The following is a 17390-nucleotide window of genomic DNA, read 5'->3' as shown; positions in this document are numbered from 1 at the left end:
TAAAGAAAGTGTTAAAGGGATATTATAGTGCCAGGAATACAAAGCTGTATTCCTGGCACTATAGCTCCCTCTGCCTCCCCCCCGGAGATAAATAAAGGGTTAAAACCATTTCTTACTTACCGGGTTGCAGCCCCGCCTCCTCCTCTGCCCCACGACGAGAGGGTGCTAATGCGCAGCAAATGACGCACACGCATTAGACCTCCCCATAGGAAAGCATTGAATCAATGCTTTCCTATAAAGAAAAATTGGACGCTCGATGTCCTTATGCAGAGCATGAGGACGGCCAGCGTCAGATACCGAAGGTCCGTTTGGATGCAGGAAGCGCCCCCCTGTGGCTGTCTGGTAGACTGACACTGGAGGCAGATTTAGTGCTGCTATGTAAACATTGCAGTTTCTCTGGAATTGCAATGTTTTATATTGCAACACTAAGTGCAATAGGGATACTGTACCCAGACCACTTAACCCCTTAAGGACCAAATTTCTGGAATAAAAGGGAATCATGACATGTCACACATGTCATGTGTCCTTAAGGGGTTAAAGTAGCTAAAGTGGTCCTGGGTGCCTATAGTGTCCCTTTAATTCTGCGTAATCAATTCTGCCGACGAAGGGGCCGTCTCCAGGCATCGCCTATTAACACCTTATAGAACATCTGGACACTATAGGCAACATAACCACTGTAGCAATCTGATTTTCATGCTGTGAGTGATGTGCCGAACAGGATAAATTATATAGAGTTAAAATTTAAAAAATGTGCACTTTTTAGCCAATAAAATTGTTAGTTAGCTATTTGGTTGTGTAAAAACCTCACGTTACACTTCCACTAATCTGGAGTTATTGACATAGTAACATATCAAGCAATAGGATATGAAAGTATCATCTCAAGATCTGTGCCTGCACCATATATACAGACTGTGGTAATAGAGAATGGAGAATATGATCAGACATAACTAGTCCACACACAGCATTTTCCCAAGACATAACCAATCAATAAACTGGGCTACAGGAGACGACAAACAGATTTACTTCATTTTAAACCAGGTCTACATATTGCAGTACAAGACGAAACGCTGGAAAAGGGATTCACACACAGATTAAAAAGTGTTGAATACGCTTTGGACTCTGCTGACTGCTCTTAAATAAAAATGTCCCCCCCTCCGCCCACACCTCTACAGACAACAGCAAAAATAGATAACAGCCTCAACACATTCTCTCTTCATATCAAAAAAACAGGTTTCCAAGGCAACAATATTAATCCCCCATAATGCAGCAGGGTTTGAAATAAAGCATTTTTCAGTCAATGCTCCTCAATGTGTATCAGGCCGCTGTGACAGGGGAAGGACGACTCGGAGGACCATCCCCTACAAAACGTTAAACGCTTATAAGGGGTTTCTTTCACTAAGCGTGTTTAACTGCTTTTCTTCTCATCACCCAGCATGTTCACAGCCGCTTTTTTAACTGCATGAAGAAGAAAAAAAACAAAAAAACAGGTGTTTGTTTATATACGCATAGAACACACGTTCGGCTTCAATAAACCCTTTTCCAGATTACAAAATATTAAAAAAAAATTCTCAATGTTGGGCAGTCACCACGGAAACCATTAGAATCAGTAAAAGCAATACCTTGGTTTCCATGGTGATGGTATCATTCTTAGAATTTTATTCCACTTTTCTAAACCTGCCTCTTGGTATCTTCCTCGTATCGATATACAATGCAGCTTGCTTTAGGATTACTGAACAGTCCTTTTATTTATTGGTTCTTGTATCAATGGGTAACAGCCAGTTAATGTCTAGCAATTTCAAAAAGCAGATTAGGGATTTGCCTAAAATCACATTTTTTTCAGGTGTTGACAATAAAGCCTACTTCCCACCATACCCACTTTTACCCGTGTAGGTCATAAAATGGGCATATGGGCAATGTTGCACCAAAACTCTCGTCCGTAATCTTCATGCAAGTTCTTTTTACTTTTCAAAGAAGTGGGAGGGAGGGAGGCTGGGATGGCAGAAATTACCTTCTTTGCCAATGGTGCCAGCAGTTTCAGATGCTTTGTCTTTAAGATCTTTCACTACACGATCCATCTCTCCCTCGTGTCTTAAGAAAAATGGGCGGACGATCTTGTGGTAGATCAGTTCGGCTCCGTTGGAGGGGCTGGGAGCCATACACCAGAGCAGAAAACCACACTGTACAAAAATAAGAAAAGAAAAGCAAAGTGAGTCATTGCGGCCAGAGCCCCACACACTGGTTTCTGCAGAAATAGTATAGTGATCAAGAATCACATTCTTTCATATTATCCTTCCAACTCCACGAGGGAGGAGGTTCTCAATAAATCAGGAATTATGAAGAATTCAACAAAAAAGACTTTCCCGAATTAGAAAAATGTACAACTTTGCTATTTTGGCATAACAATCTGCTATCCCCTCATCAATTTTCCACAATTCTTAGATTAAAAGTGGGGGTTGGGAGTGGAGATAGATAGCCAAAGAGACAGACAGACAGACAGACAGAATCCGCTGTGCTGTCAGTCCAGCTAGGGGAGTGGAGATAGATAGCCAAAGAGACAGACAGACAGAATCCGTTGTGCTGTCAGTCCAGCTACTCTGTCTTTACTGTTGAAGTTCATATGCAGAAATCCACACCTCTGTACCCTCCATCTTGGCACCCTGTCAATCATTGTATTTTGCACCTGGCAGTCAGCATGAGACAGTCAGCATAGAGAGAGGATGCAGAGAAGAGACTAATGAAACAATGTTTCCAGTTCTCCTCTTAATTTGCAATCTGTGCCCTGGCTGTGCCTGCACTGAACTAGATTGTGATGCAATTTGTTACACAGGAGATCACCAACGTAAGGAATAAACTGTGCGCAAGCAGTGAGAAATCCTTGACTGGTCTTAAAAAAAATGGAAACAGGATTCTTAAAGGGACAGTCTAAGCACCATAAAATCTGCAGCACAATGATTGTTAGAGCAATCTAATAAAATAAAACCAGGCTCTTCCAGCACCCAAAGCCTTGTAAGGCTGTGTGTTCGGTGTTAAGTCACCTCCAACACTCACAGTGTATCACGGTCATCCACACTTCGATTAGCACACAAAATGTTGGAACCTTCCTCATTATCCCAGAGGGTGCAGAGAGGGCGAACTTTGGGAGCCGGGAGAGTCAGATTTAAAGTAAATGAAATTCAATAAAACACTAAAGCGTTAGGAATATATAAACATGGGGGCTGCAGTCATGTGACCGTGTTTCGCTCTGTTACTGCAGCAGGGAGTGCCTCTAGCAGTCAGTATAACGACCACTGGAGGCAGGTTTAACCCGGCAATGTAAACATTGCAAATTCTATTGAAAATTTTTAATTAAAAAAATCTAATGTTTTACATTGCAGGCATGAACCTACAAGACTACAGCACCCAGGCAATGCCACTGAAATAAAGTGGCCAGGGTAACTCGATTGGTACTTTAAAGCTAGTTTAATAGGTTAGTAGTGTCCCTTTAAAAGGCACGAAATTGGGCAAAGTAGACAATCCCTTACTTAAATCAGAATACCAAGTTTAAAGCAAACCCCTTGGTATCAGACAAGTTAGTTTTGCAATGCAAGTTATTGGCAGGATGCCCAGTTTGTGGTCCAATGCTGTGTTTAGAGAGGAAGTCTCACCTAGCAACGATACCACAACTACAGATGTGTCAACATAACGAATAGTCCACGTTTATATGTAATACGAGCAGCCGTATCACAGCAAACGTCTAGATACCACATTAAATCAGCAGCAGGCTGCCGTTCTAGAAAAACTGGCAGCGAGATGGCATTGTTTCAGACAGGTTAATAGAGTAAGGCTTCAGATTTATGAAGATAAAAAAAAGCAGGATCGGAGATAGGGAGAAGGAGAAAATGAGAGATTGGGTGAAGGATCATAAGGAATACAAGGATATAGAGCAGAAATAAAATCAAAAGCAAATATTGGAAGAAAATACTGAAAAGATAGGACGACACAGGAAGGAAAATTGGACATAGAGGGTCACATAAGGAAAATTTTAAAGAAAAAGAAAACACTGAACTAAGCATTAAGACAAGACTGAAGATCTAGCGGAGGACTGATTAAGGACATGAGAGCCATTTGGCAATATAGAAATACAAGGAAAAGTATCCGAACGTCGGAACCGAGAAAGGTGGCTATAATAAACGTCAGAGCACGTGTTTTTTTTTAGAAAGGTGGCTATAATAAACGTTAGAGCACGAGTTTTTTTAGAAAGGTGGCTATAATAAACGTCAGCACGTGTTTTCCCCCCAGAGTGATATATACCGCAATGGCAAAATAAATAAAAAATGTATTTCCCTACAGATGGCTACGAGCTCCATTAAAAGCATTTATTTCATGGGCATATTGTATGAGAAGTGACCATGCCAAGCGATGCCAACACAAGGATCCTGGAACTGATTTAAGCAAACAGAAAGTACTTCATATTAAGGCAACTGCTCACACCCAGCTGTTACTGCGCCCAGTTTTACTATAAATACACATTTGCCGAGGGATGTGGCAGCAGGTTCCCACATACAAGGAAACTCTAGTAAAATTACCCTCAGATGGGAGGGGGAACATGGTGTCAATGTAGATAAAAAAACAACATTTGAAAAGAATTCCAATTTTAACAGAGACCAAACTAAAATTCTAAAATGTGTTTTCTTTTGTGTTGTTTTTTTTTTTTTTAAAAGAAAAAAATTAATTTAAATAAAAATATAATAATAGACAAAGTGTGTGTGTGTTTGTGGGAGGGGGAATAAACTGGGTAAAAAAAAATCCAAAAAAAATCTGTATAAAGCAATATCCTTTTTGGAAACCCCCCTCTAATACCTTCTATATGTTTAGCAGTTATGGTTTATTTAGGTATTTAAGTGCCATTTTAAATTACAATAGAGTGCAGTAAACCAAGCTTTGCCCCAGAATGCCTTTTAGGCTGCACAGTACCCCAACCCCCCCCCCCCCCCCCCTTTCAATCCCCAACCATTGCCACATACCTACTGGATAAACACAGCATGAGCTGCACTTTACAAAAAACACAGGGACTGACCTTTATCATGTAGTAGAAAGGGAACCAGGACAGAAATATATCAGAGAAGAATTCAATGATGCTGAAGATCCCGTAGACTACCCAATAAGTCAGCCATTGTGTGTCGTCGTCTTTATTTGGGCTCTCGATCGCCTTAATTCTAAAAGACAAAACCAAAACAAAAACACTTTTTTTTTTTTTAAAGTAAAAAAAACAAAAAAAAACACCACATTTCACAAGTGTGGCGGCCACCCAGATAGGAACACGGGTTTCGCCGCCAAGGACGTCTTTTTCCCTCTCCCTGGAACTTTGCTGCAGTAAATCCAAGCGTATTACTAAGGCAGAAATAAAATTTCCCAAGTAGTATAATCTAGAGCAGGTATAGCTTTCCTCCACAGACATTGTGCCTATAATTCAATTCTCTCTCAGGTACAGAACAATCCACAATTTTTTAACACTCCAAAACAGACCTATAATAACCACCATATATCCCCTCAAGTCTTATATTTCCAGACAGCCTGGATCTAAGCGCACAACATATCTGAAAAGCTCCACAGCGCCTGCCCAAAATAGGTCCAGGAAAAAGGTGGTGGCAGTCGGTCTCTTTCGGGAGTACAAAAACGTAGAAACTACTGAACGTAGGCTTGAGCTGGTATGCTGACAGCGTTCGCCTAATCCGTGTGCAGCGTTCTTTCACCAAACAAAACCGGGAATAATAAGCAAACACAGTATTCCAGTGACCGGGTGGTCTGTCACAACAAGTATTATTACAAAGACAGGTTTACTTTGGTCAGTTTTTAATTCAGACATGCTATATTTTAAGTGAAACAACGTTCGACATCCTCACACGTTGCAGGAGAACCTTGAACGTCCGGAAATGCTTATCGTAGGGAAGCACAGGACTGTAGCTTCCTTAGGAGAAGCATTAGATTGGATGAGAATACAAAGAGGAGACTGTCGGTAGGACAATATCACAGAAGGCGGAGAGGGCAGCTACACGGAAGGAGTATTGGTGCTGGAAAAAAAAAGTGAGTAAAACTTTTTTTTTACATTTCATTTAGGGTCATGCACGCACACATATTCTAATTCTGTGAAGCATTGGTGACCTACGGCTATTTTGTAATTCCACCAAAAGCACTCCTCTTTCAGTGCGTGCTGTGCATGACGACCTTTGATGGTCTTAAAATATTCAATATTCCTCTATAGCGACCATTAGTCTGACATCCACTAGAGCAGGCATAGGCAACCTTTGGCTCTGTAGATGTTTTGGACTACACCTCCCATGATGCTTTGCCAGCAAGAGCATTATGGGGGATGTAGTCCACAACATCTGGAGAGCCGAAGGTTGCCTATCCCTGCACTAGTGGGATTTGTTTTTTGACCAAAATGAAAACATATTGCTCAGAAACGGCAATGTTTTGCATTTTATGCAAAAAGGTATAAGATTTATGCACCATAACCACTACATTAAGATGTAGTGGTTTTGGTGCTTAGAGTATTTATTTAAAAGAAGCACCACAAAAGGTTAATGCAATACAGTACACTTTGCTTTCCAACCTCTGAAGTTTAAGTTAGAAGCCATCTAGATTTGACATTCCAAAGTTAAAAACTGTATGACAGAATAAGTTGGCGCTTTATAAAAAGTCAATAACAGAATTTAGAAGACTAAAAAGCTTCTTGCATTAGAATATCATGCATTATAAAAAAATATATAGATTTAAGAAAGATGGAAAAGCACACACACACCTTCGACGTTTGTGCATTTGCTGCAAATCCTCATCTTACAGCGCGGAGCTCGACTGAAATCGGGAAGTAGCTGTCACTGAGCAGCCAATCCCAATATTCACATGATTTTCAAACAGAGTGACAAACGAACCCCTTACACCTCTGATCAGCAAGGGTAGTGCAGCACTACACAGCAGTTCCATTTAAGGCACAATATGAATGGGGATATTGTACAGTTACTGCTAGTTTTATTCGCTCTTTTTTTTTTTCCTTTTAAAAGGTCCCCTTATAGATTTTCTATAAGGGGACACTAGTCACCAAAACAACTTTAGCGAAATAAAGCAGTTTTAGTGTATAGATCATGCCCCTGCAATTTCACTTTGTTTCTGTTTATGCAGGCCTAGCCACACCTCCCCTGGCTATGATTGACAGAGCCTGCATGAAAAAAAAACTGGTTTCACTTTAAAACAGATGTGATTTACCTTAAATAATTGTATCTCAATCTCTAAATTGAACTTTAATCACATACAGGAGGCTCTTGCAGGGTCTAGCAAGCTATTAACATAGCAGGGGATAAGAAAATCTTAATTAAACAGAACTTGCAATAAAGGAAGGATAAACATTAGATGACTCTTTACAGCAAGTGTTTATGAACCCTAGTCACACCTCCCTGCATGTGACTTGCACAGCCTTCATAAACAAAGGGATTTAACTTCTAAATGGCAGAGGATTGAGCAGTGAGGCTGCAGGGGCATGTTCTATACACCAAAAACATGAAGCTAAAATTGTTTTGGTGACTATATAGTGGGACACTATAAACCCTTAAGGACACATGACATGTGTGACATGTCAGGATTCCCTTTTATTCCAGAAGTTTGGTCCTTAAGGGGTTAAAAGGAATTGTTGTGTGGCTTAAACTGTACACTAAAGCTATAGTTCCCATAGAAAGAGTAGGTTTGTGTGGCTGATTTCTTAGTAATCACACGCACACGCAGAAACAAAAAATAAAAGGCAAGAAGCCGAGCCAGGACACAGCCAGTGTTATTCTGCAACAGCCGAACTAGTTTGTCTAAAAATACACGTTCAACGTGGCTGTAGGTATGCAAATTAAAGGACCACTCTAGGCACCCAGACGACTTCAGCTTAATGAAGTGGTCTGGGTGCCAGGTACTGATACCGGAGAAACTGACGGAAGCCAAGCACAGAGAGATGGACACAGGTTTCTTCAGGAAGGAAGAGATTCTTTATTGGATCACCGATCGGGACTCAGAGGGACTAGCGTCACCAAAATACAGCAAAGTCTGAGTACTGAATACATAGAGTACATTCCTTATATAGCACTGTAGCTCCTCCCACAATTAACTACACCCACACATACCCTTAACCTATTTAATGAATAGAGTCTAAACTCATCCATCCGGTCTAACCACGTGGCTCATCTGATACAAAGGAGAGGGACGCGTAATTCCAGTTCTTACATTCCTGCACCTGGTCAGTACAGTGATAACAGTATCTTAGCTACGTGTAATTAACTAACTGATACTTACAAACACATATACATACATATGCCTTGTGGCAATCTTAGCCTGCTAAACTTGTATTTTACTGGAATTACATCACATTCCCCCCTTTGATGCCTCTGATATTTCACAATTACTTGAGGCATCACTTAACCTTGGTTTGCATATACCTCAGGTTACCATGAACCAGACCAGACTTTTCTTATGATGTGAATCTTTTAACACTCATCTTCCTGCATTGATTCTCCCTGATCTAAAGCCTTATACTTATATATGGCCATTATCTGTGCAGCAGCCTTCCTCTCTGCTATAGTTCCTATCAGGCTTTGCACAGACCTAACTACTAAGGGTATAAGACACGGCAGGAGTAGACACAACATTAAAATTAGTAGGACTCCACCTACCACTGCCTTAAGCCCTCCAAACCACTCATACCAGCTACCAAACCAACTACTTGGATTGTACCCTTTCCATACCTGAGTAGGCACATGCGCTAGTTTAACCATATGGCTAGTAAGCTCAGCTATTGCTTGCCCTTCGTCATCTATTTGAAGACAGCAATTACTTAGGTTAAACTTCCCACATACACCTCCCTCTACTGCCAAAAGGTAATCCAAGGCTAATCTATTTTGGTAGACTGCTGTCCTCATCCTGGTGATATGCTTCGCTAGAAGATTGAGCGCTTGTGAGGTCTCATTAGTAATAATCTCAACCACCGCCTGTAATCTTATAATACGGTTGAGCATATAAATTGGGGTTCTATAACCAAAGGTACCATCTTCCGCCCACGTGGCTGGCCCATAATAATCCATGACACGCTGGGGAGGCCATTCATTATCTTCCCAGGTGCCTATCTCTATGGGTCCCCTTTTCTTCCTATGATTCACATCATACACTTTAACACCTAAAGTCTCACCTGTTTCAATCGGTAACAAGAAGAAGGATGGTTTGAGCATACCCAACACACATGCCCCTTCCCAGTCCTGTGGCAACTCCGAATAGGCTTTCTTACCACAGATCCAGTACAAATTTGCTGGGGCTCTCCAGGTAGATGTGATGGATAGATCAAACCACACATCCTTTAAATTGGCATATCTAGCAAACGGGTTAGATGGTTCTGAGACATTTGAAGCCGACCACCAAGTTGTATTTTTAGTATCATCATCATAAGCTTTTTGCCCTAGACAAGTTAATTCTCCTACAGAAGTATTATACATTATTCCTTTCCTTGCTATGCAAACATAACCTATGATGGAGGTCTTTAATCTCCACTCAGATTTACCTCTAACACTCATATGATAATCGGCTTGTGTAGATATTAGTTGGTCAACTGCCTCAGAACCGGACATTACCTCCTTTGCTTCCCAAGGCCATTGGTCTCCCATGTTAGTACCTCCACACACATAGCAGTTGGTAACATTAAGACTACCGGCAATACTTTCAGCTAAATCGATGAACAGGTTTTTAGCATTATGGGGGATCTTATTATCTATACTCATCTCTTCATAAAAGGAATGGTATACTTGATGAGTCTGGGAGGATACCGTATCAGTCTCTATCCCTATAAATAATATTGTCCCAGGGTCTAAACCCGTCCCGTATATTTGAAACCCAAATAAATTACCATATTTATCTAAGAACTTGTCGGGGTTATTTATAAGAATATGGACTGGATTGCATTCCATAGACTTACAATAAGGGCTAGTCGGCAACTTAGTCACTATCATGTCTTTATCTACTGTCTGTCCCCAAGTCGCCCACCCCACACAAGACCAATATGGACAAAAGTTATAGTCTTTATTTGGGCATCTAGGACTCACATATTTATTTTTACCACTGGGACAAATATATTTATCGTTAGACCCATACGTCCTCTCCCATCTAAGATCCCCACATACATTCCACGGCTTTCTACCACTCGATATCGCTTTACACGCATCAAATAGCAGAACACCCGAAGAATGTACGGATTCTAACACCGTTTTATTAATTAGGGTCCCCTGAGGATCTCCATTCCTGAGAGTCAACCAAATTGTACGAGGCTGATACTCCGGACTGAAGCACTTAGGTTCTCCTACTCCTAAATGGCACACACTATAGTCTATATTTAAGTATCTACATCTCGATACATCTCCTTTACACTCGTATTGTGAATGCCAAATTAGGGTTTGGGAAATATGGTTACCTGTTCTCGTAGTCTTAATGCATACCTCACAGCTAGGAGTGTCGGTACCTCTACCTTCCTGAATATAAAAACACATATAAATAAACACAATCAAAAGCACATCTTTCGCCGTCATCCTCAGTCTTCGTCCGTGCGATGGAACCTCAGCTTCCAGGATGTGAGGGCTGCAGGGAATGGAGTTCTGCTCATCTTCACAGGTGTCCCTTCGAGACTTTCCTGGCTTATACACTATGTGATGGTAAGCGGACAGGCTTTATTATGGCCTTCTCACTCACACCTGTAACAATAAAATTTGTAATCCACAATAATTCCTCGTTACTCCGACTGAGTGGTGCGTTTCAACCGGATCTTGCAGGGATTCTCTGGATCTGCTGTAATTTGCCAAGAATCGACTGCTGCTGGTTTAACCCTGGAGTGATGTATCCACGGAGTTACTTCGGCTACTTTTATTGCTGTAGGGGTAGACAAAAGAACAACATAAGGACCTCTCCACTTGGGCCCTAACGGTACATTATTCCACTCTTTAATCCACACTTGGTCTCCTGGATGATAACTATGAACAGGGGGATAAATATTCACAGGTAATCTATCTTGTACCCATTTCTGTACCTCCTCCATAGTCTTACCCAACTCTACAACCTGCTGCCGGGTAATTCCTTCTCCCAACTGACTCAAGTCCCCCCTTAAGTTACCAAGTACGGGAGGTGGTCGCCCATACATGATTTCAAAAGGAGAGAGGCCCATCCTTCTGGTAGGGGTACTGCGGATTCGCAATAAAGCTATGGGTAAGAGAACGTTCCACTTAAGTTGGGTTTCCTGACACATTTTAGCCAACTGGTTCTTTATAGTTCTATTCATTCTCTCTACCTTACCAGAACTCTGGGGTCTATATGCAGTATGAAGCCTCCACTTTATACCAAGCATATGAGTCAGTTGTTGTAGGCACTGATGAACAAAAGCTGGACCATTGTCCGATCCTATAGAACAGGGTAGTCCATATCGGGGTATTATTTCTCGTAGCAGGAATCTCACAACTTCTCCTGCTTTCTCTGTACGAGTAGGACATGCTTCTACCCAGCCTGAATAGGTGCACACAATTACCAGCAGGTAACGATGTCCACCCGACTTAGGCATCACTGTAAAGTCTATTTGTAGATCGGACATGGGGAGTCCCCCCATAAACTGAACTCCTGGTGGCTTTACTGGTCCTTGTCTTGCATTATTCTTAGCACACGTTACACATCTGCGTACAAAGGCCTGAGTCAAGTTGGACAATCTTGGTATGTAGAAATGTTTCCTGAGAGATTCTTCAGTACTGTCTCTCCCAGAATGTGTCCCGTTGTGATAATTTTGGACAATTTCTACCGCTAGCGATGCTGGTATAACTATTCTTCCATCTTCTAGCTGATACCACTTGTTCTCCAGATACTTTCCCGGTTCAGTCTTTAACCACTCCTCTTCTTGAGCTGTATAAACTGGAGTCCATTGGGACAGTGGAGTTGGTATAAGAGCAGCTATATGCCCCACATACTCCTGCCTTCCTGATTCAGCAGCACGCTTAGCTGCACTATCTGCCATCCGATTTCCCTTGGTTACATCACCATCACCTCTCAGATGTGCTCGACAATGAATAATACCGACTTCTTTCGGCTCCCACACTGCTTCCAATAGTTGTAGGATTTCAGCTGCGTACTTGATTTCTTTGCCCTCTGAATTCAGTAGTCCTCTTTCTTTATACAAAGCTCCGTGGGCATGAGTGGTTAAAAACGCATACTTAGAGTCCGTATAGATATTCACTCTTAAACCTTCAGCCAATTGTAACGCTCGTGTCAGTGCTATCAATTCTGCCTTTTGTGCTGATGTTCCTTTCGCCAGTGGCCGAGCTTCTATCACCTTGTCTATGGTTGTTACTGCATATCCTGCATAGCGGATCCCTTCTTTCACATAACTACTGCCGTCTGTATAATATTGAACATCGGGGTTCTGGATGGAAAAATCACGAAGATCTGGTCTACTTGAGAATACTTCATCCATTACTTCCAGACAATCATGTTGACTTTCAGTAGGTTGTGGCAAAAGGGTAGCTGGATTTAAGGTGTTTACAGTCTCTAAATGCACTCTTGGGTTTTCACACAACATTGCTTGATACTTGGTCATACGGCTGTTACTAAACCAATGATTTCCTTTGTAATCCAACAACGTCTGTACTGCATGTGGGACTCGTACATAAAGTTCTTGACCCAGAGTGAGTTTATCGGCTTCAGCTACTAGCAGGGCGGCTGCAGCTACGGCTCTTAGACAAGGTGGAAGTCCGCTGGCCACTGCATCCAATTGTTTAGACATGTAGGCAACAGGTCTTTGCCATGATCCCAAGTACTGTGTCAATACTCCCACAGCCATTCTTCTTTGCTCGTGTACATACAGGTAGAATGGTCGTGTGTGATCAGGTAGACCTAATGCTGGGGCACTCATCAAAGCCTTCTTCACATCTTCAAATGCCGTTTGCTGTTCTTGGGTCCATAGGAAGGGGTCGTGCTCTGTACCTTTGATAGCTGCGTACAGAGGTTTTGCCAGTATCGCATAGCTGGGAATCCATATCCTACAGAAGCCTGCTGCCCCCAAGAATTCTCGCACTTGTCTTCTATTCTTGGGTATTGGTATTTGGCAGACAGCCTCTTTTCTCTCTGGCCCCATAATTCTTTGACCTTCAGAGATATGGAACCCCAGATACTTGACAGTTGGCAAACACAACTGAGCCTTCTTTCTAGACACCTTGTATCCTGCCTTCCAGAGAATGTGTAGTAGATCGTGCGTTGCTTGCTGACAGATTTCTTTTGTAACTGCTGCTATCAACAAGTCATCTACATATTGTAACAATACACATTCTCCTGGGATGGACTCGAAATCCAATAGATCTTGACTTAGGGCTGAACCAAATAGGGTAGGTGAATTTTTAAACCCTTGGGGCAGTCTTGTCCAAGTCATTTGGCGTTTTGAGCCCGTTACAGCGTTCTCCCATTGGAAAGCGAAAATACATTGACTTTCTGCGGCAATTCGGAGGCAAAAGAAGGCATCTTTGAGGTCTAAAACTGTGAAGTAAGTAGCCCCGCCCGGAATTAAAGCAAGCAGGTTATATGGATTGGGTACAACTGGATGTATGCTAACAACCGCATCATTGACTGCTCTTAAGTCCTGTACAGGTCGATACTCATCTGTACCGGGCTTTTGAACAGGCAGCAATGGGGTGTTCCAGGGGGAAGTACAGAATTTTAGGATACCATACCGTATGAACTTATCCAGATAGGATTGGATGTTCTTCTTAGCCTTCTGCGGAATGTGATATTGTCTTAGGCTCACTGGATAAACCCCATGTTTCAGTTCAATTTTTATTGGTGGAATATTGCGGGCCAGTCCTGGTGGGTTGTTCTCTGCCCAAACTCCTGGTATGTTAAACAATGTCTCATCACTCCTAGGGTTTTGGCTAGTCAACACTGTATAAAGTCGCCACTCTTCTTCCTTTGGTACGGATAAAGTCATAATACCTGAAGGTCCATTAAACTTTAAAGATGTTGTTCCATCTGGTAGGAACGTAATCTGCGCTTGTAATTTGGATAGCATATCACGTCCCAGCAATTGGACTGGACATTCAGGCATATAAAGGAATTGGTGTTTTACTACGTGGCCTCCCAATGTACAGAGTCGACTTTTAAGAACCGGTTTTTCAGCACTTCTTCCAGTTGCTCCTATCACAGTAATAGTCCTTCCAGATGGAGGAGCAACTAGATTAGTCACCACTGAATGTTCAGCACCAGTGTCGATCATGAACGCACTCCTTTTCCCCCCTATTGATACATCGACCATAGGCTCCGCTCGACCAAGGGGGATGGAGCCCGGTCGGTATCAATAGTCCTCCATGACCGTGTCAGCCAATCCTACGAAGTCCCTACCTTCTCTATCGCGGGACCTTTGCGCTGCTGGAATATATCTGTCTTCCCTAACACTTCCTCTGTTCCCATTACTCCCTCTATAACCATTACTCCCTCCGGGGCCTCCTCTACCTCTCGCTCTGCCTCTAAAGTTTCCGTAGCCTGCCCTGGGTAGGACCCTCTCGTACTGCTCTCTTTGCGGACATTCGTTCCTCCAATGCCCTTCTTCCTTGCAATACGCGCACTGATCCCTACTCAAAGGCTCCCTACTCCATCTATTATTGCCTCTATCTGGGCCCCGTTTATCTACGCCTGCGATCGCTACCGCTAGCATATCAGCCTTTTTACGCATCTTGCGCTCCTCCTCTTTCTTGCTTTCTGTTTCCCTATTCATATACACCTTATTAGCTACCTCCATTAGTTGGGTGATTGACATACCTGCAAACCCTTCTAGCTTTTGTAGCTTGCGCTTAATATCTCCGTAAGCTTGGCTGACAAAGGCGGAGTTAACCATTCGGGAATTGTCTGCGTCTTCCGGATTAAAGGGGGTGTACAAGCGGTACGCCTCCAATAATCGGTCATAAAAGACACTGGGCGCTTCATCGCTTTTCTGAATCACCTCAACTGTCTTTGACATATTAATAGCCTTCTTTCCTCCGGCTTTCATGCCAGCAATTATAGCGTCTCTATAGGCTCTGAGTTGAACCATATCAGCACCATTTACGTTCCAATCGGGATCAGTGTTGGGATAATGTGTTGCGGCCCATGCTGCTGGATTAGCTTGGTTCAAAGCACGGGCTCTATCTTCTAATGCTTTAATGGCTGCTTGATTTATTCTTGTCCTTTCCTCATTGTTAAATAAAGTCATTAGTAACTGCTGGCAATCAGCCCATGTCGGATTATGCGTCTGTACTATTGAGGTGAACAGATCAGTCATGGCTTGTGGTTTCTCAGTATACGAGGAATTATGGGTCTTCCAGTTTAAAAGGTCGGTAGTGGTGAAAGGGACATATACGAAGACAGGGTCAGCGTGTGCCATTTGACCTGCGGCATCGATATAAGCTGACCCGGGATTTAAGCGAAGAGGCATCTGATAGTGCTTTAATTGTTGGGCACCAGTCAACTGTCGGGTTTGGATGGGGCTACGTAGGGAAGCGTCAGTCATGGGTTCCGGTCGGGGAGAGATAGGGTATGGGGATGTGGGAGGTTGGTTTTGGGAAAAGGTAGTGAATAGAACACTTCGGGCCGAGCTAGATGAAGCTTGACCGGAAGCCTGAAGTGGCGCCAAATCAGGATATTCATTTTTAATGGAGGTTGGTCTATCTGGTTCCGGAAGGGGGGATTTAGTACGAGGGGGGGTGGATCCTGCACTGGAGGAGGAAGCGGAAGTGGATGGGGGTAGTGAGGGAAGGGTTACAGGACTTCCTGCGTTTGCGTCACTTCTTCTTAACGGAAAGTAAGGGGGCGGCAAAGGGATCTCGGACTCAGGGGGCGTGTCCAAAATGGGCCTAACACCAGCCCTAGTGGACGAACAAGTCCTAGCTACCATGAGGCGACACTGTTCCTCGTGGCATGTCCGGAGCCATTTTGGCGAGTCATTTACGGCCTGTCTCCAACAATCAATATAAGGAAACTGGCCGTAAAGTTCAGGCCTACCTGATACAGCCACGTGTAAGCGCTGTACCAGAGTTGGATCCAAACTGCCACGTGGCGGCCATGCCGCAACCAAAGTAGGCCACTCCCTAGTGCACAAAGTGACCAAACGTACAGGAGACATCTTTACCCCAAAATCACAAACTTTGAATCCCTTTTTAAAATTCTTAACCATACATCCTAAGGGATCCGGAATCGTTGACTGCGACGCACCCATATTTAACAGTGGAACGTTGTCGACAACGATTACTATACACGCGTACTATTCAACAGTCACACCCGTTTCCTCTGGCAACAGCACCACGTGGTACGGTTATCAAGTGAAACGTACACCATAACAATAAACACTCAGGGAATTCCCGTACACACACAGCTGCTACACCAGTCACTATATAATCAATATTATGCCCTTTGGCGTAACTACACAGTCACCCACGCTATAATTCTCTATATACGAATTACCCGTCTATAACACACCCAGTAACATCGTCTTTTACAAATAGCGGTTACAGTACGGTTAGCATAGGTCAAAGCACAAGTTAAGGTCACAATACAATTATTAGTGGTTATGGTGTTAAACATGCAATGGACGACAATGATTAGTACTTATTATACAGTGTCAGTAAATATACAGGGTTATGGTACCGTGCACTATAATACAGCAACACACTATTAACACTCTCGCTAGACGGCTGAGCTCGCGCTATCTAACAAGATATACACTTTACTAAACAATCGTTAACACATTTACAATTCCCAACTAAACTATTGGCCAGTACCTTGAATGGACTACCTAAAACTATATACACCCGTTTTGGTTAGCCACACTGCCCAATCACCACATATACATAGCGAGCTAGAGATCCGAATTTACACAGGCGCCTCTTAGTCGCACTATACAACGAGCTAGAGATCCGAATTTACACAGGCGCCTCTTAGTCGTACTATCAAAAGTCTAGTGGGTTCCAAATTTACACGCCTTCCCACTTAGCCCAGATAGGATGAGAACTAGCGAACCGAATTTACACAGGCGCCGCTTAGTCTCCCGGTCCCTCCGACCTAGCGAACGTAATATACACCCTAGAACGCTAGTCTAGACAAGACACCGGTGTCCGGCTAGGGCTATCTTACACCAGGACCCCGCCTGACTAACCAAATCAAACGGTCTGACTAAAGAGCGTTCGATCGAGCGGTGCGCCTTCGCTCCTTCCCTCCGACAGAGGGGGCAGATACAGATTCAAAAACCCCTTTGGGCCTACCGCACAATCGGTATACCCCTAGCGGGTCCTGCCGTCTAAAACAGCAGTTATCTTACCTCCTCGTTCCTGAACCTGAGTTCACACTCA

At 43.0% G+C, this 17390-nt stretch overlaps 1 protein-coding gene across 2 annotated transcripts in view; it reads right to left on the bottom strand.

Annotated features, from left to right (window-relative positions):
- Positions 1-998: 998 nt before the first annotated feature.
- The window catches only part of REEP5 (receptor accessory protein 5), a 33854-nt gene continuing 17462 nt past the window's right edge, over positions 999-17390 (bottom strand). For both annotated transcript variants that reach the window (XM_063453627.1, XM_063453628.1), the window contains exons 3-5: positions 5057-5195; positions 2009-2177; positions 999-1455 (exon numbers count right to left, since the gene is read on the bottom strand). In XM_063453627.1, the coding sequence (XP_063309697.1) occupies positions 1406-1455; positions 2009-2177; positions 5057-5195 (358 nt within the window). In that variant the 3' untranslated portion in view covers positions 999-1405. The remainder of the gene's footprint in view (positions 1456-2008; positions 2178-5056; positions 5196-17390) is intronic.

The sequence above is a fragment of the Pelobates fuscus genome, chromosome 5 (assembly GCF_036172605.1).
Source record: "Pelobates fuscus isolate aPelFus1 chromosome 5, aPelFus1.pri, whole genome shotgun sequence".
Lineage (NCBI taxonomy): Eukaryota > Metazoa > Chordata > Amphibia > Anura > Pelobatidae > Pelobates > Pelobates fuscus.
This window is presented reverse-complemented; position numbering and strand designations above follow the sequence as displayed.